At 48.7% G+C, this 24743-nt stretch overlaps 11 protein-coding genes across 11 annotated transcripts; 7 read left to right on the top strand and 4 right to left on the bottom strand.

Moving 5' to 3' along the window:
- Positions 1-568: 568 nt before the first annotated feature.
- Positions 569-1781, top strand: BP5553_08972 (putative citrate transport protein, mitochondrial; the record flags this gene model as incomplete). Its single annotated transcript, XM_032017595.1, has 5 exons — positions 569-674; positions 745-765; positions 900-1031; positions 1079-1226; positions 1280-1781. 5 exons carry the CDS (start codon positions 569-571, stop codon positions 1779-1781), a joined length of 909 nt encoding a protein of 302 aa, XP_031866238.1.
- Positions 1782-2070: 289 nt separating this feature from the next.
- Positions 2071-2478, bottom strand: BP5553_08973 (uncharacterized protein; the record flags this gene model as incomplete). Its single annotated transcript, XM_032017596.1, has 3 exons — positions 2071-2142; positions 2185-2412; positions 2467-2478. The coding sequence occupies 3 exons, from the start codon at positions 2476-2478 to the stop codon at positions 2071-2073; spliced, it is 312 nt and encodes a 103-aa protein (XP_031866239.1).
- A 363-nt stretch (positions 2479-2841) lies between these two features.
- Positions 2842-4062, top strand: BP5553_08974 (putative metal homeostasis protein; the record flags this gene model as incomplete). Its single annotated transcript, XM_032017597.1, has 3 exons — positions 2842-2865; positions 2984-3424; positions 3472-4062. The coding sequence occupies 3 exons, from the start codon at positions 2842-2844 to the stop codon at positions 4060-4062; spliced, it is 1056 nt and encodes a 351-aa protein (XP_031866240.1).
- A 795-nt stretch (positions 4063-4857) lies between these two features.
- BP5553_08975 (uncharacterized protein) lies at positions 4858-5788 on the top strand (the record flags this gene model as incomplete). The annotated part of the gene is made up of 3 exons (XM_032017598.1): positions 4858-4959; positions 5042-5517; positions 5614-5788. 3 exons carry the CDS (start codon positions 4858-4860, stop codon positions 5786-5788), a joined length of 753 nt encoding a protein of 250 aa, XP_031866241.1.
- A 2267-nt stretch (positions 5789-8055) lies between these two features.
- Positions 8056-9304, top strand: BP5553_08976 (uncharacterized protein; the record flags this gene model as incomplete). The annotated part of the gene is made up of 2 exons (XM_032017599.1): positions 8056-8079; positions 8138-9304. The coding sequence occupies 2 exons, from the start codon at positions 8056-8058 to the stop codon at positions 9302-9304; spliced, it is 1191 nt and encodes a 396-aa protein (XP_031866242.1).
- Positions 9305-10596: 1292 nt separating this feature from the next.
- BP5553_08977 (Cysteine proteinase) lies at positions 10597-14568 on the bottom strand (the record flags this gene model as incomplete). Its single annotated transcript, XM_032017600.1, has 3 exons — positions 10597-12930; positions 12980-13696; positions 13774-14568. The coding sequence occupies 3 exons, from the start codon at positions 14566-14568 to the stop codon at positions 10597-10599; spliced, it is 3846 nt and encodes a 1281-aa protein (XP_031866243.1).
- Positions 14569-15475: 907 nt separating this feature from the next.
- On the top strand, positions 15476-16228 carry BP5553_08978 (Uncharacterized protein; the record flags this gene model as incomplete). The annotated part of the gene is made up of 4 exons (XM_032017601.1): positions 15476-15653; positions 15710-15829; positions 15884-16078; positions 16134-16228. 4 exons carry the CDS (start codon positions 15476-15478, stop codon positions 16226-16228), a joined length of 588 nt encoding a protein of 195 aa, XP_031866244.1.
- Positions 16229-17183: 955 nt separating this feature from the next.
- On the top strand, positions 17184-18511 carry BP5553_08979 (Uncharacterized protein; the record flags this gene model as incomplete). Its single annotated transcript, XM_032017602.1, has 4 exons — positions 17184-17292; positions 17345-17505; positions 17557-18252; positions 18308-18511. 4 exons carry the CDS (start codon positions 17184-17186, stop codon positions 18509-18511), a joined length of 1170 nt encoding a protein of 389 aa, XP_031866245.1.
- A 484-nt stretch (positions 18512-18995) lies between these two features.
- On the bottom strand, positions 18996-19442 carry BP5553_08980 (Uncharacterized protein; the record flags this gene model as incomplete). The annotated part of the gene is made up of 1 exon (XM_032017603.1): positions 18996-19442. One exon carries the CDS (start codon positions 19440-19442, stop codon positions 18996-18998), a length of 447 nt encoding a protein of 148 aa, XP_031866246.1.
- Positions 19443-20017: 575 nt separating this feature from the next.
- On the top strand, positions 20018-22001 carry BP5553_08981 (putative 2,3-bisphosphoglycerate-independent phosphoglycerate mutase; the record flags this gene model as incomplete). The annotated part of the gene is made up of 5 exons (XM_032017604.1): positions 20018-20045; positions 20305-20657; positions 20710-21082; positions 21135-21732; positions 21791-22001. The coding sequence occupies 5 exons, from the start codon at positions 20018-20020 to the stop codon at positions 21999-22001; spliced, it is 1563 nt and encodes a 520-aa protein (XP_031866247.1).
- Positions 22002-22731: 730 nt separating this feature from the next.
- BP5553_08982 (uncharacterized protein) lies at positions 22732-24423 on the bottom strand (the record flags this gene model as incomplete). The annotated part of the gene is made up of 3 exons (XM_032017605.1): positions 22732-24189; positions 24261-24344; positions 24403-24423. 3 exons carry the CDS (start codon positions 24421-24423, stop codon positions 22732-22734), a joined length of 1563 nt encoding a protein of 520 aa, XP_031866248.1.
- Between the last annotated feature and the right edge of the window lie 320 nt (positions 24424-24743).

The raw sequence follows: 24743 nt of genomic DNA on the forward strand, positions 1-24743 counted from the left end.
AGATTGCAGATTTTATGAAAGGTGTTGCTTCAACTGTAGGAACATCGGTGGCGTTTATGGTGGGAAGAATGCATGGGTTGTTTCGCTCGTTCACAGGGAGCTTTTAACTGTAACATTATTTTGCTTGTTTCCTGCATGGCGAGGTGCTTGGGCTAGAAAGTAGCAGACACTGTGTGAAATAGCAGTCGTGTTTTTCGAAGATGATGTATCTGTAAACATGATGGAAGTTCTAAACTTGGGTTAGTCGCTAGGTGATGTGAATGCTGCATTGCCTGCATCGTCTAGAACGTTAAGGCTACCTAGGCAGGTGGGCAGATAAATTAAATGTATCCCAACTGAGTACGGTATTACAAACAGCGCAGTCTTTGAATGTGCGTTCTTCAATATCAATTTTCTTTTGTGAGAGTCTCTTAGCAGTTGATATCCATTTCTGATAAAGGTACCCTTGACCTCGGTCGGGTCAAACCTTAAAGCGGCACCTCGCTCGTCACTTTTCCCCAGGCCAGGGTCACAAGCTTCGACATCGGCGCCCCAAATAAATATTTCCCAAATTCTGCCAACAACCACAATGGCGACAGTAGCACAGCCGGCCAGGGCGCCTGAGAAGAAGAAGGAAAGGCCGAGTGCCTTACGCTCCGTCATCGCCGGATCGACTGCAGGAGCTGTTGAAATTTGTAATTCCCCCCCTCGGCAGCAAGTTAAATACACCGGCCGAGAACTTTACTAATTACCTTTTTGGTGTAGCTATTACATATCCTGCGGAATGTACGTATACGCTTGCAATATGATATTTTACACAGCTATATCGATCAGGGTTGTGAGATTCTGGTACAGGAAAAGGGTGTTATGGTGGGGTTGGGGATCTTGGGCATACTAGTACTAATACGCTGCCATAATAGTCGCGAAGACAAGAACCCAATTGAACCGCAGATTAGCAGATTCCGCGAAGCTTCCCTGGCCGAAGTTTGGGAGCGCCTGGTATGCGGGATGTACGACGTTGATTATAGGGAATTCCTTGAAGGCTGGAATCCGTACGTCACGTCCGGCTCTAAGGATAGCAGGTTGCTGATATACACAGGATTTGTGGCGTTCGATCAGTACAAAGCGCTGTTACAAGATGCAGATGGGAAGATCTCTGGGCCAAGGACGGTCATCGCTGGGTTTGGGGCGGGAGTCACTGAGTCATTGCTTGCTGTTACGCCGTTTGAAAGTATCAAGACGACATTGTATGCACCATGGCACGGTTTATCTCCCGGGGCTAGCTGGCTAACATTCGCAGAATCGATGACCGCAAAAGCCCAAATCCCCGCATGAAAGGCTTCCTCAGCGCCGTACCGATCATCGCTCGAGAACGCGGCCTCCGCGGCTTCTTCCAAGGCTTCGTGCCTACGACAGCTCGTCAAGCTGCCAACAGCGCCACACGCTTCGGGTCCTACACCTTCCTACGCCAAGTCGCACAGTCATATACCGCGCCGGGGGAGAAATTGGGAACGATCTCGACTTTTGGAATCGGTGCTATTGCGGGACTTATTACGGTTTATGTGACGCAGCCTTTGGACACGGTGAAGACGCGGATGCAGAGTATCGAGGCGAGATCGCTGTATAAGAATAGTTTTGCGTGTGCAGCGATGATTGCGAAGAACGAAGGCGCGTTGACGTTTTGGAGCGGGGCGTTGCCGCGGCTTGTCAGGTTGATGTTGAGTGGGGGGATTGTGTTTAGCATGTACGAGAAGAGTATCGACCTGATGGATAAGCTTGATCCCGAGAAGAAATATATATGATTCCCTGTTAGACGAATCTGAGGGATCAAGCAGGGCGTTTTGGCGTTGAGAGACCGTGTGGTGTGTATGTGATGTTAGAATAGAATATCTTATTTCGATTTGACCCAGCCCTGTTCATCCTCCAAACGCCGCTATATGCACAAAATTGGTACAGTACAGATATGGTACACTTCTAGGTTCGACCTCCGATGTGCCATTTCATTTAAACCGTAGGAAGCCCTTCCACCCATTTAGCCAATTGCCCCACCGAGATCTCTCTGGCACGGCATCCAATTCTTTGATCAGATTCTCATAATAATCCGGATTGCTCGTCGGCTTCATGAAGGAGGAGCTTAAGGGAAACTGCGGCAAGACCATCAGTCTGATATTCCATCCAGCGTATTGAGGGCCGGCCTAAACATACCTTTTTCGCATACCGATCGCCCAGTAGCGAGTACGCAGCATTGGCTTGCTCCAGCTCTGCCTTCTCATCCACGACAGTTTTCGCAAGTGGGTTCTTCGCATCCGGGTTCTCGATGAGGTCGAATCTCTGGTCGATTCGTCGCCGCATCACATCTTGGAATTGTAGATTCGGTCTGAGTTTGTCCTTCGGCCACAGCGACAGCGCGCGCAGCCAATGCCTGTACGCCAACTTGCAGCCGTTAGCATTGTGCTTGCTGGTAGTTTGCGCGAGGCTATTACTTACTGACTGAGACATTATGTTTGTCTTCGAGGAGGAAACACTGTATCTTCTGATGAAGCACCGCAGTCGCAAGCCTTGGATATAATAATGTTCTTCTCACTCGTGCCTTACGCTTGGCGTGCGTTGACCCTCCAGTATGTAACAGGGGCCGGTGGTCTAGCTGGATGTGGATTCGACTCGCCGAACGAACTCCACGACTCCGCCGCCTTCCACGACATCTCCCCTTGGTAAGAATATACATACCTTACGACGTACGCTCCTTTCCTCACCCGCCCCTATTACTGCTTCAACACCAGGCTCGTTGCGAGTCGAGTCCTTCGACATCCGACTCTTTCTTTTAATTTAATTTCCTTGCTCTTTTCCACACCTCGACTCACGATGAGTTCGCAACGTTATGAACGGGTACGTACCGCCGTTGTGTTTCATCCCCGATCCTCGCCACGCAACCAAAGGCAAAGCAGGCAGAATAGACGGGCAGGCTAGCATCTCACGGTGGATTCAATACTGACCCTTCTTCTAGGTATCTCCAAATGACGAAGATACTCCAATTAGCCCGCAGATCCCCCGCTCTCCTCCTCCGTCCTTCCGATCGCAGCCGTCCTCACCGACCCGCCGGCACAGTCCTCGCGCCTCTCAATCCGGCGTGGATCAAAATCTAGCAGATACCTTTGATGCGGATGGATCGGACAGTGACGAGGACAATGATGGTGATGATAGACAGAGACTTATGCGTGGGCAACCTCCTCCGCCACCCACCGAACAAACCAGCACCGAAACAACACCAACGACAGCGGCTCCGACCAGACCCCCCGTAATTGAGCGAAGGGCAACACAATTACCCGCCTTTGAACCAACTCGATCGACTGGCAGAGTATATGGAGGAGGGGGGGCATCTGATGGTGTATTCGCGAACCTGAGCGCCAAACCGGAAACTGCAGTTGAGAAGGAGGAACATCCACCTGTAAGTTGATTTATAGCGGGAGGAAAGCCGTTGCTAATACATTACAGACCTACGAACAGGCTGCCGCGGATGCAGCACCCCCGTATTGGGAGACAACTATCCTCGCCCCTGGACTCGGTGGCCCCGACGAAGTCTACGTCGATGGTCTCCCCGTCGGATCCCTCTTCTCCTTCATCTGGAACGGCATGATATCGATGTCCTTCCAACTCGTCGGCTTCCTCCTCACATACCTTTTACATACCACCCACGCTGCCAAGAACGGTTCTCGCGCCGGTCTGGGAATCACCCTCGTCCAATACGGATTCTACATGAAGGGATCAGACTCCGGCAGTGCGCCTACCAACGGCGCCGATCCAACATATGCACCACCCGCCGATCCAAATTCTCACGATTTCGATCCGGACCAAGTCCAAGCTGGTAACTCAGGATCGGATTCCGGCTCTGGAGGAATCGGCGATATTGCTAGTAGCGAGTGGGTATCATATGCGTTAATGATCATTGGGTGGTTTATTTTAATTAGAGCTGTGAGCGATTTCTTAAGAGCAAGGAGGCACGAGCAACTTGTTTTACAGAGTCCGGATCGAGGGTTGAATGTCCCGGTTATTGCCACTGGGGAGCAATCTGAGACTGTTGTTTGAGGGTACTACTTGGTTTGGGAGTTAGTTTTGGACTGGGAGAATTGGGATGGATGGGTGTATGTTGCTCACTACAATACTACTCTATAGCGGGGCGTTTATCAGGCGCGTTACGGCTCCGGAATAAGTTATTCGAGCCTGCTCATTGGGATATTGACTATCTACATATCTTTCTACAACGATCACCGTAAGGGATGTTTATGCACTGAATAGATAGGTCATTTGAGGATATTCTCACCCTTAACACTGTGCTCATGACGATTGCCGCTCTACTGCGAAAGAAATCTCCCTGGACTTTTATTTTTTGCTATTTAGCAAACTAGGAATTTTAAATCATCTTGGCGGATTTCGAGATCCTTCTTATAGTAATATGGTGTGTACAAAGTATCTTAGCGGGTCACAAAGTCCCCCACCCTGCATGACATCGCCACATGGCCTCGACCTCTGACATCACACCAAGATCTTATAATCCCCAAAAGGTACAGCTCATAACACAACGTGATCATGATATCAACGTCGTCAGCCGTCCCCGCTCTCTACCGACCACCCGCCAGCTTACTCGCTCTACACTATTCTAAACCAAACCAGAATCATAATCGTAAATTTTGGAAGAAAGGAGATGAGAACTAACTAGCTCCTTCCCAGCAAACAAACAAGCACAACCACCTCCCACCTCCCACCTTGAATGCATAACGAACCCTCTCCCTCTCACAAAAGATATGAACAATCGCCAAGCTGCATTCCATAAAAGCACTCTATAGAAAGACCCCCCGAGACTCCTTACGGAGACTTAATAGCATGGCGTGGCGAAGCTCTGGACATTCGAATGAGGGGCTGATAGATAATCTGTTTAAGCATGGGTTGATTAAGAGCCCGAAGGTCAAGGAGGCTATGATGAAGGTATATCATTGACATTTCATGCTCTTATTCGTTTCTCTGCATATTATATGTGCGGCGTCCTAACTGAATGGGAAAATAATAGGTCGATCGAGCAAACTTCTGCCCCGACGCAACATCAGCCTACGAAGACTCTCCCCAGCCCATCGGCCACTCCGCAACCATCTCAGCACCTCACATGCACGCCAACGCCGTAGAATCCCTTCTACCGTATCTCCACGAGCGCGCCCGCATCCTCGACATCGGATCGGGGTCTGGCTACCTAACTGCCGTATTCGCCGAGCTCGCCTGCCCGGAGACGGGGAAGCCGGAAGTGCAGGCAGGGGAAAAGGCGAGGGTTGTGGGGTTGGAAAATATACCTGCGTTGAGGGATCTGGGTGAGATGAATATGGCGAAGACTCCAAGGGGGAGGAAGTTGTTGGATAGTTCACAGGTGCAGTTTGTTGTGGGGGATGGACGGAAGGGCTGGGGGGATGAGAAGGGGTGGGATGCTATTCATGTTGGTGCTGCGGCTAGTGAGTTGCATCAGAAGTTGATTGATCAGTTGAGGAGTCCTGGACGGTTAGTCTTCTATTTCAATTTTTTATCTGCATCAATCCTTCCTATATGTTTTTTTTATTTTAAATACATAGTGTGCTGATCGTTTGTGACGTATAGATTGTTCATACCCGTCGAAGACCCGACTAGCAGGTGGGGCGATCAACATATTTGGGTTGTTGATAAAGATGAGAATGGAAATGTTAAGAAGAAGCAGATGTATGGCGTGAGATATGTGCCTTTGACGGATGCGCCACCTGGGACAGCAAAGGCTGAGGATGCGGGAATACCTTGAGTTCGATCAATTTGGGGTAATGAATGTTCGATTTTTATGTTGGAACTCGAACAATGGATGAAGGCGGAGGAATAGTGCTGGCAAGGTGGCTTGAGGTGTGGAGTTGGGAGTCTAGCTTGGTCTGGGGTTTGTAAGGTGGTTGTTTATCCCCCTATATGACAAATTGAAGATAGAATGCATCGATCAATCCAATCGATGTATTTAAAATGAATAACGTTAACATGCCAGTGTATATCTACAATTTAGGTGCGTCGCCACTTTTAAAAGGGTCAGCTTTGAGGATAATAGCTGGTGTTTGTTTTATTTTGAACCTCGACGCACCGTTAAAGGGTTATAAGCCGAAAGACTGGAAATTCAAAATGTATTGCCATGTTTTGGGGGCATTAGAGGTCAATATAATAGCCTTCGATTAGGTTTTGGGTCGCATGTCGACTTTATTAAAGTGCAAGAGTTTTCTTTACATGTCGCAGTTTGAAGGCGCTAGGTGCTATCTGAACAAATTTTATCTTGGACGGTAGTACAAGGCCGTCAAGATAAACCTATTCTACTACCAGACGTCGTTTTTCTAGGTAGGGCATTCGAATTCAAGATGCTTGTATAAAAGTCTTTAATATTACACACCCCGTATTAACAGCAGTGAGACTAATTATTCTTCGCTGCATTGGTGCCTAATTATCTCCATAGCAATCATAAATGGATAACGGAATACAAATACCTAAACGAACTAAAAGCCTAGATCTTACAGTTAGACTTAGGCTTCCTCTTTGAATAGCTTGTATTGAATCCCTGTTAAAAATAATTAGTCTGCCGTCTTATTAGGATCCTTGTCCAGCTAGAATTGAAGATCAGTTTGATTGCTTGTAGATCAGAAAATATCGAAAGCGAAAAAAGTAAAAGCACCGAAAACCTGGATGTGGGGGTACTGTAGCGAGGGACAAGTGGATGCCTTGAGAAGAAGAGAAAGTAGGAGAAGTGATGGATCATATTTGGTTCACAACAGAAAGAAGTAGAGCCGACGATGGATACAATTACAATTCTATCGGAACTACTCGGTATAAAAGCTGAGCAAGAGTGGCTGAGATAATGAGGCTGATGTTCCCTTAGCACCTATTTCATGACCCGCAGCCTGCCGATGTTTTGCCACTGTATATGTCGTGATGTGATTCCCTCCGTCCGAAACACCCCGACACCAGGGGTTCATGAACCTCAGGTACGATGGAGAATGTTTGCTGTGACCCAAACACCGGTATTATCAGACGCCAAAATCGTATCACTAATCGGGGAAAGTCTCCCAATCGCCGCTTTCACCTAGTGAGCGCCACAAGCTGACGATCTGCGTTAATATGTCTGTATTGGGGATACGGTTGATCTGGCATCCTCGGTCCTAGACGATTTCGATGGAGGGGCAAGCAGCGGCTTCATGAGGACGTTTATCGTCGGGGTTACTAGGCTGGGAGTGAGTGGGTGGTATACGAACGGATTTGCCACCCGTTGACCTAGCCACAGGCAGAAGCCGTAGGAGATAAATCATGCTAACCATCGAGTTAGGTAGTTATAAATCGAATCGTACTGTGCTGTCACGTACCCAAGTACTATATTCTGTCTATCCTCATGCCAAGTCAATAAAGAAAGCATAAGGTATCTAGTACAGAGTCCAATGCAGCTACTGGCGAAATACAATTACCGGATTGCATCAGTTCCCCGACTCAGAGACTCCAAGCTTCGACGCCCCATATCGGGATGGATAGGCTTTTCCGCCTCCTCGCTCGGCACTAATCTGACCCGGCCCGTTTCTTCATCTAGTAAGGTCTCATCACGGCGACTACTCCGCCTACAGTTCGTTATTACTGTGGCGCCCGATCTGGGGAGACACGCAGGGGTTATGTCCATCGCCCTCCCATGCTCCAATGGCTCTTATCAGAAGTCGTAGAATTGTCCAGACTTCCGATAGTCCAGTCGCAATAATGGTGCCCTCTCCGGGCCTCGTCCCGGTTATTGGGAATCCAGGACCAAGATTCCGCTGCTACTACTGTACTTATCTCCCTCTTGTCGTCCTTTGCTTTTCATGCCTGCTTTAACTCTGCATGCTTTTGAACCATATTAGTACCTGGTACCACTGAGCGGATCACAATTACATTTATGCTTGGCTAAAATAATAATTGGAATACTTATTCTTTGCTTTCAACACGTCTTCGCAAGTCCTTACATGTCCTAGTTGGATTGTTAGCTGTTTCCTTTGCAATTGAACCCACGGACACCAATATACAATGCCTCCAGCAAAAGCAACTAAGGTTGGCCCACCCTACTCAACCAACCTTGACAAAACCACTCAATTCTAACATTATAAAGACGGAGCGTACACACGAAGAGAACCAGGAGAGGGCATACATTGCCGCTTCGAGGAGGGGTGATCGAAGTATCGAAGCGCGTATTGAATCAGCACGCCGAGCTTCTGAAATTCACAAGCGCCGAACCGGACGCTCTCTGAAGGTCACCGAGCAAGATGTGATCAATGAGGAAATGTACGAGGAGGAAGATGATGGCCTACCCGCACGGTACCGAAGGCTTACTGCCCATCTTCAGACAAGTTCTCTCGACTTTAACAAGAAGTTATCGGCATATTTGACCAACCATGTGGCAATGAGGAGCGCTGCCGAGCAAGCTATTCACAGTTCTTATGCACAACAACACCCAGGAGTGCCACAACAACATACTTACAACCCAACATTTCAACCTCCAATTGTTGCTCACCAGTACCAGCAACAGCAGCAACAAATGAGGCATCCGTCACAAAGCCCTTCCAATTATCGACAAACCCCATATCCTACTCCACGACCACAACAAAATACACTCTCAGGCCAATATAGTCAGCACCAACCGGCATCGATATCGTCCACCGAGGGCCTCCCTACACTTTCGAAAAGCAGTCCTGTGACATCTGAAAGCCACAATCAACCAATGCCGCTGCAGTCCGTCCCTGCTAGAGCTCCCTCACAAGTCGAAAGCCCAATACCATTTTCATCGTCAACCACTAGGCTGAAAACATATCCCTCATTCCCAACCGGCAGTTTTGCAACCTTACTCCCAAAGACTCAAGTGTCTACTCCGCCAGACGATATATGTATCTATGGTCAATGCAACCTTTCCCCGGTTAACACCGCCCAACCACCCGAGTCTGAAAAGTTGTTCTCCACACTCGATTTTAACGACCCGCTCACGAGTATGATGATGGGTGGCAGCGATTCTTCTGGTACATATTACAACTTCTATACTCCGCTCCCAAATAACACTGAGATTGGCAAACACCAATCATATCCCAGCTGGGTTGGCTTCACCTCGCCAATTGCTCCTTCTGACTATGGCCTGATGACTCAGTCTTTAGAGGACTTTGGTCAGAACTATACCGTCTTTGACGGTGCTTTCAAGGGCCAGGCACTTGGTTGTACTCCGGGCGCCACTGCCGAAAACTGGAACAACTTGGTCGATTGGGGTGCCTGCAATCCCTCCCCTTTCTAACAATCTCAAGAATCTCAATCGACATTTTCCCACCTAAATTGGGATGGCTACTGAAAATTTGGTCCGACTATCAAGTACCGCCCAATAGGGCTGTTGATTTATACATTTTACGCCCGGCCGACTTTTATGTGGCGCGACGCCCCCTCGTATTACAGCACGATACCCGTCTCTCTAGGAGTTATCCATATATCTACACTAAATTCAATTATAGAATGACAAGCTTCGGTACCGAGCAATTCTTTTTTTCGCAGTCGCAGTTTTACTGCATTTCTGTTTTTTTGCCCCGTTGACTTTCTCGATGAGGTGGATCAGCTTGAGTATTGTCAAGACAAGAAGCGAAATGGTTTCCACCTCCGTAGAGGGGGAATAATGGAGATGAGAAGCTATTATTAGAAAGCTACGGGAAGACATCGAACGCAGTGAGGCATGGCAAATTAGTTGTATATTGTGCAAAACGGTACAGGGCAGCCGCTCTTGATGTCTGGATTTGGGCCCCGTCGTGTATTAGCATGCTAATGGAGGAAAGCCGATGATCAAAGTGTTGAGCTTGGGAGGTTATCGTGTCCTCGAGCTTTATGGAAATAGGAGGGAGATACGAAAGTGCAATAGAGGACAAAAATATGTATAATATGAGATGTTGGTGGTCTGGCACATAAACGTAGCCTTTGATCCAGCTGTAGAAAACATGTATTTAAATAATTGAAAAGATTGAACAGCTGCCTGGTAAGATTATCTTTGGGTTTTGTCCCTAGTATTGCTACTTCGAGCTGTGACAATGAACCAAACCCTAGTATCAAATATGCCCGACAGGAGGCTATAAATTTGATGAGGTATGCGTTGATTGACACTTATCAATGTCTCCAAGGGTAGAAACAATAGGTATCGAACGTTTGCGAAGATACCGAGCCGTGACAAAGACATATTTAATACATACACCTACCTCACAGGCGCAGTTTGGTCAGTCAATGTCTTGGAAATTACATCCTGATATTATGGCCATGAAAATGCACTGCTAAATTCTATAGCCACAAAAAGCTCCTTTCGCAAAATCCCATGCATGCACATTTATAGGTGGATTATGTAGGTACCTATGCAACCATTTTTCCTTCCTTATCTCAAACGACCAAATTACTCCAGGCTCAAAGAAGAATGGGATATCATATGACTCAGCTCCCCGTTCGCAAAACAGCAGCACTCGCTAAGCATCCATCCATCCTCAAAGGGACGATCGTTTAAATCAACATTTATAGTTATACAACTAGGCTCTAGTCTCTCTAGCAAGCACGGGCATTCTACCATGGTCGACCATTAGCGTCAAGGTTGTCCCCAATAGTGTTTTCCCAGTTCCCAACAGTATCAAATCCCTGAGTAGGTTTGGGCCGTAACGGCCTGGGTCTTGCATGCTCGATATGTCTGACAGTAACGTTTTCATCGTCTTCTCCAACGGTACCGGCTTCTATATCGCCAGCCCAGGTGTCCGTGACGCCTGTCATTTCGACCTCCGGGACCTCTCTGCAAATAGCCTCGACTAAGTCTTTGGTGTCCGAGCTTCGCACATAGGCAAGGTAATAAGGCGTCCCACCGGTTCCACCCTGGTGGTCGAAGATACGGCGACGGTCTTTGACTTCCGTGACATATTCGTCGTTGTATTCTCGCCAGATATCGTTCTCGAAATCATAAATATAGACCCAGTAATGCCCACCGCCGGCCTCACCACGGTGTATGAATACCGCCTGTAGCTTGTATTCGTATTGGCGCATATCTGTAAATTGTTCGGTTAGGCTTTGCTTAAGACCAGCAATCTCTTTGTTAATCACTCCGAGCTCCTCCACAATTTCTGCGGTGCGCTCTTCGAGAAGATCCGGAAGGTCCGAGTTAATCGAAATACCGTCAACCTCCTCCTCCTGGAGAACATTGATGTAGTCCTTTGTTGCGATGAGTGCATCCGCAACTGACATTTCTGCCTCTGTGTTCTTTAAAGCGGCCTGTCGAGCCTCGAGCACCTTGAGCTGCGCCTTCCACCTCCATGTCTCTCGACGTCGGCGCATTAACGCCGAGTCGGGTTCTTGGGAATCCATATATCGGTCCAAATATATTGTCTCCGGAAATATGACTGGATTCCGGTTCTTCGATGCTATTTGCTTAACCGGGTCGAATGCCGTACGCTGGATTTGGATATGTAAGATTGGAGGGAGTTTGGCTATTGAAGCATGCTGCGCCGCTGTAGTATTGTCGATTTCGACAATCTGCTCATCAAAGACCACATCGAGTGTCTCGTAAATATCTCGGGACCCGACGGGCGCGGGGAAGACAATAAGATTTGACCAAGCTTCCACCTTCCTCTCGGGCGTCTCCGCCTTCTGGAGGTAGACAGCGTTGGCTCCGTAGAGAGTGTCCCTGACAATGTCCATCTGCTCTCCTGAGCTCATATCGATGCTAGTTGGTTTTAAAGCACACAGTAACCGGAAATTGACGTTTCCAATGACCTCGGTAACGTCCTGTTGGGAGCCAAATTTCCATAGCTCATCATCCGAAACCACATCTTTGTCATTTGTCTGGATGACAAGCCCCGATTTATTCCGCGGCGGTAAAGGGGGTTGTTTCTCGGGTACAGGTTTCCCATCTTTGGCTGTATCATCGCCATTGACCATAATAGCATCACCATCTAGAGTTTCATTTTTCTGGGGCCTCGATGATACCGTAGCATCTTTGATGAAGACATCCTCATAATTTGGAAGGGTTTCCATATCGACGAGAGTTGCTTCGCTGCTATCATCGTCATTCTTATCTTCGGGATGGTCCACCATCTCGATATCATCCTCGATTAATATCGGGGGAGGTTGCGACGGCGGGGGCGGAAGCTGGGGACCATATACTGGGCCATATACAGGAGGGTCACCGAACATAGAGGTCAGATTTGGTGGTGGACCGCTGGGACTACTAATCGACGCTCTCCGGAAATTTGCCTCCGCGGCTGAGCTGAAGAGGGTCAACTCTGCAAGTTCTCTAGTCGGCTTTATTGAACGTGTCGATGCTGTTTTAAGATTCTCAAAGAGGTGTTGTAATTCGTCCACAAACTTCTGGGCCTTGATGATTTCTGACTTCGCAACAGTTCGACCACCAACTCGCTTCTTTTTAATGTCTTCATCATTAAGCTCCATGCGATGATTTTGGAAATCGATTACAACGTTCCGAATAGGCTTGACCGTGTAGTAATATTGGAGGAGACTGTTTAGGTAGCAAGTATTGCCGATGTTGTCGAGCCCGATGGGTTGGCTTGCTGTGCTGGGAGCGGCATGAACGACAGCGTTAGGATCATCGAGCTTTGTAAGTAGAAAATGACTCTGTCTATCACAAGCAATGACACGTAGCGCTTCGGTATAGCTGTCCTTGGACCCGGGCGCGGCATCGTTCATGAGACTCTGGTAGTACGCAAGAACAGTTTCATCTGGGGCGTTGCGAGCGCCGATCTGGAGCCGATTGTAGGCTTCGCCAATATCGAGGGTTGAACCAACGTTGTCTAATTCCATATTTGCGGCTGCTCGTTCCAAAGCATAATCTCCGTCCCGGTGATTTGCAATGACTCTCAAGGCTCTCGCGACTTTAGAGTTATCGGCCTCAAGAGACTGGACTCATGTCAGCAGTCTGCCATGAATGGGGATAGGGAGGACATACCATCGCCACAGCTGCAGCCTCGATGCTATCAGAAGCGGTGTCAGATGAGATATTCAAGAACTCAAGCGCCTCTTCGAAAGTCATCGTTCTATCGTTTGCGAGGGCCTGGATCTTTTCAGAATTTCTTGCTTTTGCAATGGCAAGAAGGCAGTTCTTTGCTTCTTCCTTTTGGCGAGGCGCAGATTCTATCCTGGATTTGTAGACGCCCATGATATGCTCGTCCCCTTCCTTGGTGTTCGGGTCTAAGCCAAAGAATCGGTATGCTCCTTCGATAGCTTTCAAGCCATATTCGCCAGCAGACGTAGCCATAACGACTTTCGTTTCCAGATCAGAGCTACCTCTGCCTTTTGCAAGATCTTCTAAACAGTCCAGATAGTACGGTTTATTCGGTGGATCACACTGGCATTGCCTGTCGTAAGCCCAACTCAAGAACTCGTCGGTGAAGTCATCCACAGCGCCCAAGCTCAGGTAGTACGGGTGTTCCTCAGCCTCAAGATTTACAGTCCGCGATCTTGTAGGATATTCAAAGTACCCTAGACTACGTTCAATGTCCTTTAGGGCCGGTAACGGTCTGGTGTGGATGAGCACTTTCGCAAGATGTTTCTCGGAGGCCGGCCTTGCTTCAAGCAGTACGTCCAGCTCAGCCAAAAAATCGTTGATGAGTTCACGATTCATGCTTGTGATCGTGGGTGGTAGCCAGAACTGAGGTGAATCTCCCTTGAAGGTATGTCAGTATGGGTGCGACAAAAAAAGGAGCCTCGAGGGCCAATGTCTGCTCTATACGACAGACTTACCTCAGTCTCTCCGTCCTGCACGGTTGTGAAGTCCAGATACTCGAAAAGGGCGTCGCACTCGTTACTATACGCAAGAGCAAACTTCTTGTTGCGTTTGGCTATCCGTTTAGGCCCCGTATCCCCTGCAGCCTTAGTATCTCTGAGGTATGTGCGTAGATAGTCCAAGGCCTGCAACGTGGATACCGGTCCCAACCCTTCGAATCTTAGAGGTTCAGCTTGGATCTCCTTTACTCCACGCGCTATGAGTTTTGACGGTTCCAGGAGAGTCATCAAGTTTCTACTAAACCTCGGCGCGGATACTTTTATAGTGACTTGCAGCGGACAAGTCTCGCTTGAGCAAACGAACTTATGGATCTCGATGGTTGGGTCATATTTGGTTGGCACAAGGCGATCCGGGTGCGCTCCTGCATATATAGACTCGGCGAGCTGAAGATGATGTAAAGGGTTGTCCTGATCAGATAACCTGCAGGGAACGTGGTTGTCTTGCCATTGAGTAAAGTCCATGGTGATCTCGAAATGATACCGGCATGCCGAACAATATGTTGGAACTATGTACTTTGTTGAGCTATCGGGCAGTTCATCATTCGAGACAGGGGCCACAGTCCGCAAGTCCTTCTTCATAAGACTGTGCCGACATTCGTTGGGAAGCTTCCTCGGCGGACAGGCGCCCAGGAAGCGCGGGGCAGCATCAGCAATTAGGTTCTTGCCCGGTCGTTGTTCGCGGAATCTCGGATCGTAATCAAGAAGGTCGATAATCAACCTAGGAGCCGTCTTCCCTATAGCCACAGCAGACATCAGTGTCCGTTTTGGAACAAGAAGGCGACAGGGAGAATCAGACAGACCTGGTCCACGCGGCGGTCCATGGCGATCCATGGCCACTCTCTACCGGCTACAAAGAGTATATAACTTTGACTTTCGTGCGGCGGGCCTACGCATACAGCTGCTTTGGTTTGGGGCAAGAAAACTTCCAGTGTGGTGTATTGATAAACCGTGGAAGAAGTGACAAAGCCGGCAGCTTTTGGGCGCGAAGTTCGTTAAGAGACATGCAACCACCTCGAACAAGAAACGCCGGCACCCGCACGCTGGAAGACAAGAACCAGTCACACGATGGATCCGACAGTCTACAGTCTTAATTTGGGAAAAGAAAAAACAAATTAAAGATGAAGTTAAATGGGGTATCAAGAGCGTGGAAGGGAAGGTGAATGTTGAAACGCTGCTTGATCAACGTCTCAATGGCCAAAGTGACGCGTTAAGTGGCTACAATAGCCTGTAATATATGATAGACGACCGGGCGCTATAATACGGTAATTGGTGGCGAATACACGGTAATTATATAAGGCTGTGGTAGGTACGTGACACTGCACTAGGAGATGCAATTAAGGGCTTTGTTCAATTCTACCCATTTTCTAAAACAAATATGATGTTTTAACTGAGCGTCTTCCTGCTTTTATCTCTATCGTATTAAAGAAGGGCACAGCGTGTTACATTTTAATAGCTGTTAGATATTACCGTAAATGAACCTTGTAAAGCTCGGTATTGTGGTGTTCCGACCTCCGCCAGAGCTTGTGTGCTAACCCGGTACTTCGTAATTCGTAATTCGTGCCATGCACGGAGTAGCGAGCTCGATCTTGAACTTCATCAGTCAACGTACCAGCACCACCTGCGCTCCCCATTCGATTGTCCTACTACAGCATATGCCAACATGGCATCCGAGCATGACAAATACCATCCGAAGGATGCCATAAGGAATACCATCAATGCCGCAATGATCACCGGGGTGGCTGGGTTCGGTGTCTCCGCGGTTCAGAATACATTGACGAAGAAGAATTATGGTGCTTGGGGCGTCTTTACCAGAATGGGTGGCGCCATGGCAATCTTCAGTACGCCTTATAAATACCTACGGCCCCTTTCTAGATCAGAGCTGATGTTGCAATAGCTGTTGCGGGGGGCGCCTTCGCATTCATAAAGGATGGGGCAGCCAATCTACGAGAGAAAGACGATAGCTTGAACCCTGCTATGGGCGGATTTGTTGCAGGCGCTGTGCTCGGATTGAAGAGTGAGTGGGCCTCGTGAGGATAACATTCATGCAGCTTTGCTGATAGGTGACAAGCTGGTGCGACTCCTACGGTGTTGGGACTGGGAGCCCTTACGGCGGTACTTATGGGCGCGTACGACTTCACCGGTGGAAGTCTGAGAGGGTTTAAGAAGGACAAGACCCTAGACGAGTTCGAGAGAAAAGAATTCCTAAGGAAGAACCGCAGAATCCCAATCGAACAAACCATATCCGAGATCGGGGAGGGAAGAGGTAAGGAGTTTAGTCCAGGATGCCTCGCCCGTTTGCTAAATCACGAACCCAACAGGAATAGTTGCTCCCGGTTATGATGAGCGGAGAAAGGAGAGGATTAAGGAGAAATATGGCATCGATGTCCCAGCAAAGTCGACTCATTCGGCATAAAGCCCCGCAGGAACATTTCTGCGCGATTGTACTGTAAATACGGATTCGGCGGTGGTTTTAGAGGCGCTATAATCAATATGATAGCCAATATAAGGACACTTGGAACTGAACTCTTGGAAAGAACAATATCTGATACGAAGCGGTTGCGGCCCGAAAAGCTCATTCTCATTTGTGGCTCGACAGGCGTCGTGATATCTCATATCTCGCAACTTAGGCTCTATACTACGTATAGGCAGATAGGAATTACTAATGAAATCCCAGAATTCGCAACTGCATTTACGTAGACACTTCCTCCTTTCTCCTGGAGGCCAATAAAGTGTCGCTCGATAGGCCAGCCATCAGTCCTTGTCACGTGCCGAAGCCCTGCCCATGGCATGTAGAACCAAGCTGGCGCGTCGAGAGAGTCAAACGGATAACATCGCCCGATCCCTAGTGTACTTGTACAGAGTAATGCTTTAATAATAATATGTCCTAAATAATATTGTAACCCTCGAGTACGGGTACGAAGCATACCTACCTACCTACCTAGTAGGTACCTTACCTTATGTGCGTTCCATTGTAACTTCCAAGTTCGCCTCCCCCACCAAGGTTTATAATAGCAGGGCAGTCCTGATTACCCCGCGTGCCCAGTTGACTGCCCTCCATAATCGAGACTTCAACATACTTAAGATCGTCCACAACCGCAGATCCCATTTCTATTTTCCTAAGGCTTCTTCTATCTCCAGGATATGTCCCGATTAGAGTTATCTAACATATTCTGATCTCAAACGCCCTTCACAGCCATTTCCTCCCCACTGGGGTATCTGCAGCAATACCATACTTGATACCCTCGACCCACTGTGAAAGCAACGCCGTAGCACTAGTTCCGCCTCTGATATCATCATCACTGCAACCACAATACTGAAACCATTCAATATCTAGACGCTCTACTTCCATAAGCTGGAGTCGAGAGAAGATGTCGGCGTCCGGCACCATGGAAACACGTATGGCCGATTTTGATCGGAGTGGCCCAGAGTCTGACATCAAGGATCGATTTTACAGATACTTTCAGGATGCATGCACAGGTAGTATTCCTGCATCACCTCCATAAAATAAAACCTTACTAAAAGTCTGTAGAAATCCAAGAACGGATCAGCCAGCTCGAATCCTATTCCCTGATTGGTGGCGAGAGGAAAGATGCTGTAGACCACCTTGTTGCTGGAATCTCAAAGCTATCCACTGAGGTCGCGGATCTCACGGGGTTCATTCCTGCTTACGATCAGCGGATCTATTCACAGGTATATTGGCTTCTGGTCCGCGTAAGAGAAGGCCGCATCTAACTTTAGTAGGCCATCAAAGCCCTATCCGAGAAGCTGCAGGAGACTCAGGCCAAGTTTGACCCGAAGCCAAAGTTTCAATTCAAAACGTTCCATAGGAATGAGTCCGCCATATCTATTGGCGATGCAGCAGAGCTTGCTGCACAGAGGCGCCGTGGAATCAAGTGCCCGCCTTCCAACGAGTCCTCCGTAGTTCCCTCACCAGCATATGTCCAGACACCTCCAGGCGAACCTAGTTCTAAAGATACTCTCGGCGATGTTCCATCGTTTCCAAAGAATTATAACGAGGAATTGGCCAAATCCACTGGTGGTCCAATCCGCCAACCAAGTTTTTCAAATGCGCCGAATGTCAATATATCGGGTCATGAAGGACTTCATATTATCCTCCCACCTTCCGCCGAGCATGCAACTGCTTCGGGATCATTGACAAAACTTAATAGGTGTATTGTGGATATGTCCACACCCACCGCAAATGGAGGTCCGTTCGCAGGCCTTGCTTTGAAGAATATCAAGAACTCACTGATCATTGCCGGTCATGTGGCCGGAGCTGCCCACATCACCGGGGTCCACGATAGTATTATTGTTGTCCAGTCAAGGCAGGTCAGGATGCATGATTGCAAGAATGTGGACATCTACCTCCATTGTTCCAGCCGACCTATTATTGAAGGCTGCAGCAATATCCGATTCGCACCTATTCCAGAATGTCATGTGAGTCTCGACGGGTTGTCAGCTAAGGATTTAGGGATACTAATATTACACCCAGAAGAGTACCTCATCTGACTCTATTAAAAATCAATGGGATCAGGTCGACGATTTCAAGTGGCTGAAAGAAGAACACAGTCCAAATTGGAGCATTCTGCCCGAAGGACAGAGGGTCAAGGAAGAAATCTGGACTACAGTTGTCCCTGGTGGCCCTGGCGTCGGTCTAGATGATATTATGAAAAAGATTGGGATCGTCGGCCACTGATATATGGAATTCGCGTTAAGGGTTGGAAGACCTATATACGGAAGAAATCCCTCGCCCTTTACTAATTACATTTGTAGATGATTCTAATGACCCGAGGTTTGAAACCCCGGAACGCAGAAGGTCACTTGTATATGTGGGCATATAGCAACTGCTCATAGCGGTGGTGTTGGAGTTAACTCCCATCTGTTCATTCGTTCGATTAGTACCTAATTGCACATAACTCGAGGGCCTCATTGACGAAGCATTCATTTTGCCTCCAAGCATGGGTTATATAGCAGCATCCAGATCAAGAATTCCTTTCGGTCCTGGGGCTTCCACCTCGCGGTGATTTGATAATTGTTGCCTCCGTCACTCAACCTCGACAGGCGTGGACTGCGGACTCTATACCAAGAGGTTGCCCATATCGTAGCTTTCGCAAGCCCTTTTTCGTGTCGAAAGCCCGGCGGCTCCAACTTTGAATCCGATTACTGATTTCATAAGACTCTCAAGTCGTCTCCATCACATCGGCTCCACTAGTCCGCTCCCCCATCTCCCGATCCCTTCTTGTAGCCACCCCAACGTCCCTTAAACTCTCCAAGACCTCCCTCTGCTTCGCGATCTTCTCTTCTAACTCCCTAATCTCCAATTCCTGCTCGGATATGCTCCTGTCAATATCTGGCAGCTCCTTGACCTGCGCACGGGCTTTCTGCAGCTTGTGTTTGATCTCGTCGCTCGCGATGGGAATATCTTTAATCGTGAGCGCTCCTGTGCCCGAGGCGACCTGGGAGGGTGACGCAGCCGGTGGGGAGCCTGCTGTTGATGTCGATGTCGTAGATGATGGCTGGAGTCGCGACAGAAGCGCCGAGAGAACTGGCAGAGTGTCGATGGAGTCTGGGGAGAGCTTGTCGGTGATCGAGGGCGGCTGGGGCGTTGATTGGGATGGGGTGGTCATCGCGATGGGACGGGATGCTGGGATATCTCTATCTCTCTAGGCCTTGAGCTCTAGAGACCAAATACCTGTACTGTACTTGTGCACAAGGCAGAGCTCACAATGTTGGTGGTATATAGTTGGCGGTACTGCGAGGGCTGTATGAAGTATGAAGCATGAAGTATAGAGTAGGTATAAAGAATGCCCCGTCGAGGGTCTTATCGGCGATTGTAGTGGAGAAGAAACAACCACTCAAGTGCTGTACTCTCCTCCATACAAACCCGAGGTATTGTGCTATTAATACGTACGGTACTTTCCACTGATTGGAATGGCCACCCCACCATCACCCCACCAAAACAACGATTTTCCTACGACATCTCAACCAGAACCAGAAACACATCAAGTCCCGAATTTTGCGCATAGCTCCAGATCCAGCTCCAGCTCCAGCTCAAGCACAAGCCACAAGCCTACAAAGGATCCTGTCTCCCGTTAGTACCTTCCAATGGCCCCTCTATTCTCTAATTGCTCGGAAACATAAACCAAATTAGAGTACGGACCCCCCCAGCTGACAGGCTATGCTGTAAAATAGGATCGCCAATATGCCCGTCGAGCACAAAGCCGCGTTAAGTACGTTCCACGTATCCTCAACTCATCCCCTATGTATCGAGAACATGCCCACTCGAATTCCCCTTCCATGCCGATCCCTTCCTCCCTACTTGCGCGAATTGGTCTCGTCGTCGAGTTATATCGCAATGGATTCGCCCAAGGCTCGGGCCCCGACACCGCCGAAGCCCAGGACCAAGAAACAGCCCGACTACGTTCTCGTCCTCCTCTACTGCCTCATGTACCTTGAGTTATCATGGCTAATAGTTATGATTTGGCGCAGTTGTCATTGATGGATGGGGAATTCCTACCGAATCGTCCCCACCAGATGGCGATGCCATCGCGGCGGCGGAGACCCCAGTAATGGACTCCTTCAAGGACCATGCAGAGGGATATACCGAACTCGAGGCTTCGTCGCTCGCTGTCGGATTACCAGAGGGCCTGATGGGCAACTCCGAAGTAGGCCACTTGAATATTGGTGCTGGCCGAGTCGTCTGGCAGGATGTGGTCCGCATTGATCAGACCATCAAGAACGGCGACCTCGACAAGAATGATGTTATCATGAAGGTGCTCAACGATGCAAAGAATGGTAATGGTCGCCTACACCTGTGCGGACTTGTGTCCGATGGCGGTGTGGTAAGTCACCTCGTATGGGAATTGAACGTGTAGAAGCTCACCGATCAAATAGCACTCAAAGCAAGACCACCTCTATTCCATCCTCAAGGTTGCCAAGCAAGTCGGTATTCCCCATGTCTACATCCATTTCTTTGGCGATGGACGGGATACCGATCCGAAGTCCGGTGCAGGATATATGCAACAACTCGTGGACAAACTTAAGGAGATTGGTGTTGGCGAAATTGCGACTGTCGTCGGCAGATACTACGCCATGGACCGTGATAAGCGCTGGGAGCGAGTTGAGGTCGCACTGAAAGGTTTATGCTTGGGCGATGGAGAGGAGAGCAATGACCCGGTGAAGACGATCAAGGAGAGATATGAGAAGGGCGAGAACGATGAGTTCTTGAAGCCAATCATTGTCGGCGGAAAGGAGGCCCGTATCAACGGTACAATGAAACATCTATACCATGGATCCTAAGCATTGCTGACAATTTTCAGATGGCGACCAGGTGTTCTTCTTCAACTACCGCTCTGATCGTGTACGAGAAATCACCCAATTGCTCGGAGATTTCGACCGCTCTCCATTGGAGGACTTCGCCTATCCCAAGAACATCACGCTCACCACTATGACACAATACAAACTCGACTACCCATTCCCAATTGCCTTCAAACCACAGCATATGGGTAATGTTCTCGCGGAGACATTGGGTACCCAAGGTGCTAGACAAGTCCACGTCGCTGAGACAGAGAAATACGCCCACGTTACCTTCTTCTTCAATGGTGGTGTTGAGAAGGTCTTCCCTCTAGAGGACAGAGATGAGAAACAAGATCTCGTCCCCTCAAATAAGAGTGTGGCTACATATGACCTGGCGCCAGAAATGAGTGCCGACGGAGTCGCCAAACAGGTGTCCAAGCGGATAAGAGAGGGCAAGTATGAATTCGTCATGAACAACTTCGCTCCCCCGGACATGGTTGGCCATACCGGTGTCTATGAAGCAGCCATCATCGGCGTTGCCGCGACTGACAAGGGCATTGGCGAAATCTACGAGACATGCAAGCAGGAAGGTTATATTCTGTTCATTACCTCAGATCACGGGTTAGTAATATCTATCTCAACTCTCCACGTATCCAAAATGCTAACATCAATGATTCAGTAACGCCGAGGAGATGAAATTTGCAGACGGAAAGCCCAAGACATCGCACACCACCAACAAAGTCCCCTTCATCATGGCCAATGCGCCCAAGGGCTGGTCTTTGAAGAAGACGGACGGCGTGCTCGGTGACGTCGCACCCACAATCCTCGAGGCTATGGGTCTTAAGCAGCCAGAGGAGATGACTGGCACCAGCCTTCTGATCAAAAGTTAGATTACCTACCTCGCGTTGTTGTCGTTATTGAATGTGCTTTGCCCCATCTACCTAGTTTCGCATTTGCTTTATGTCAAAGAGAGCAGTAAGGCTAAAACATAAATTCTTCGGCAGGTAAAAAGCGCGCACATGAGGACACCGCTTAATGTCCGTTATGAAATGGGGGGTGGGGGGTGATTGGATAGAGGGATTGTCTTACTTCAGATCTGTTGTAGAAATGGTGGACGTTGTGGTAGAATAGATGGAATGGGTATCAAAAGTCAAATAAATAGAAAATACGAAGTAGAGACTGAAACTGCAACACAGCCCGGATAGTTAAGTGAGACATTATTCAAAATGGTTATGGGTATATTTTATCCGGCGTCCTGGTATTCTGCCTTGATCATATTCCAAGATTTATTTGGCATGGCCCATCCAGATCGGAGTAGAGCAAAACGCTAGAGAACTCCGAGTTTGTGGGAATTGACCAATGTCTGGTTCGACGGTTGAGGAATTCTAAAGCTGGTCTCCTTTAGCTGTCATGTCCTCCAATCCGTGATGACGGGAAAAGGGGGAAATAGCATTTCAATTGACGTAGTAGAGACCGTTCGGCTCTCTAAGAATACCATCACAGACTAAAAGCAAGACGAAAAGTCTGAAATTGATAGTTTCATTATACTAACATTTTGTGCTAGTTAATTTACTACACGGAGTAGGAACTGCATGGCCTACAGCCTACGCTCTTTCCCTCTCACTTGCGCTTGCCAGATCCGAAACTCCCCTCGAAGCCAGGTCTACTCTTAACCTTGGTCTTCTTTCCCGCGGACTTTCCCTTCCCTTTGGTACCTTTTTCATCACGTCGCTTCTTCAAATTCGCCTCTCTCTTCTTCTGCTTCATCGCCTGGCTCTTGGCCACGCCCTCTTTCCGCTCCGTCCACTCTTTCTCGCTCTTCTTCTTCGATTTCTCTTTTCGCTTCAAGGTCTTCTTCAGTAACGAGGTATCATCTCGGACTTTCTCGCCATGTGCTCGTTTCTTTGCGTTGAGCCATAAGTCCTTCTCCTCGATATCTGCGCGCTTCCCCTCGTCCAGTCCTGCTAACCGTTGGCGTTTATTCTCGGTAGCTAGTAGGGCAGTAGCTGGGTCTTGAGGGCCTTTCAGCTTTGGGGCACTTAGTGCTGCGGACAAGTCACCAGCGAGTTGTTGTCCATCAGAGAAAGCTACACGTCCAAAGGAGAAGTTATGAGGTGGAGAGTGGATAGAGGGGCTCATCATGCTAGATGAAGGAGAGTTGCGCGACGATGCGAGAGCGGCTTCACGACGGGCATCTTCCTCTGCCTTGGCCTTAAGCCGGAGCTCCTTTTTATGTGCCCGGCGCTGTTCTTCTTTCTTCCTTCGTGCTTCCATCAGTTCTTGCCGATTCCGTGCCGGTGCTCCATCTGGGCCGTCAGCTTTGCGGGCTGCCCGCAGAGCTTCTATTCGTGCAGTTAATCTTGCTCGGAGCAATTCTGGATCTGTAGGGAGTTTGATGTGTTTTGGTGCGGTTGCGGGGGGGACGTCGGATGATGTAGATGTATTGGAGGTATTGGTGCTAGGATCTGTAGGTTGTGCGGAGTTGTCGAAGGTGGGTGAGGGTGGCGATATACTTGGTGACCTAGAGGGGGCCTGGGTTTCGGGCTTCTCTTCGAGACCGTCGGCTTGAAATTCTCCAATTTCGTCTTCAGACATCTCCTCATCGACGGGCTCAGCATCCTCCTCGATCGATTCTGCTTCGGCCTCCGTCTTGTCCTGTTTACCAGTTGATTCAATTACTTTGGGAGTGCTTTGTTCGGTTTGCTCCTTGTCCTTTCCCTGCTTTTGCTCTTTCTTCTGTTCTGACTTTTTTGATTTCTTCTCCTTCTTCCGGTCTTGCTTAATGCGTGACTTTTCTGATTTCTTCGATTCGGTAGCCTCCGCACCTCCGTTCTCTCCTGGCGTTGGCGTCACCTTCTGCTTCTTAGTTTTGCCCTCTTGTGGTTTCTTCAGGCCTTGTCTGGGTTGCTCTTTTTCGACCCCCTCGATATCCGACCCCTGGTCCATTTCCTCCAGCTTTCGCTTCCTGGCGCGTTCATCCATAATGTCTTTTGCGCTTTTGGCCGAATCTGGGTCAAGCTTGGCTCGTCTGGCTGCGGCGGCTTGCTCTTTAGTTTGCTTCTTTTTCTTCCATTGGTCCTGCAGGAAAGTGAAGTGGTCAGTCAAAGGTGACATTTTGAGGCGGGGGCTTTTTGCAAGAATCAACATACACTATTGTCTTCGCCGTAATAATGCTTTGCTGGTATAAGTGACAGCAAACCATCAAAGGCCTCGGCGTGTTCACGCAATCGCTCCTAGAATCTTGGTTAATACCAGCGCACCAGTTCGGAAAAGGCGGGGAAGGAAACGAACTTCGAGCGAGCTGTCCACCATTTTGTAGGACTGATACTGTTTTCAATCCTCGTTCTTGGGTTTTATAAGAGAGGGCCGTTATGTCATTCAGTCATGAACTGCGCTGGCTATGGGGGTGAAGCAAAGGGCAAGGCGGGCGCTGAATGGGTGGAGGAACCTCGAAAATTGCCTGGGTCTGCGAGTAAGAAAAGTTCACTTTCGACTTCGACTTTCCGCTGTTAGTGCGAGAGCGAACTTTTCGGTTAGCTGGGACTGGGCGGCCTGAGAGCCAAGGCACGCACCGCTGCCGTAAACATTGACCCCTGAACATGTATTTATTTACATATATTTATTATTTATTA

This window comes from Venustampulla echinocandica, assembly GCF_003357145.1.
Source record: "Venustampulla echinocandica strain BP 5553 chromosome Unknown scaffold_9, whole genome shotgun sequence".
NCBI classification, from domain to species: domain Eukaryota; kingdom Fungi; phylum Ascomycota; class Leotiomycetes; order Helotiales; family Pleuroascaceae; genus Venustampulla; species Venustampulla echinocandica.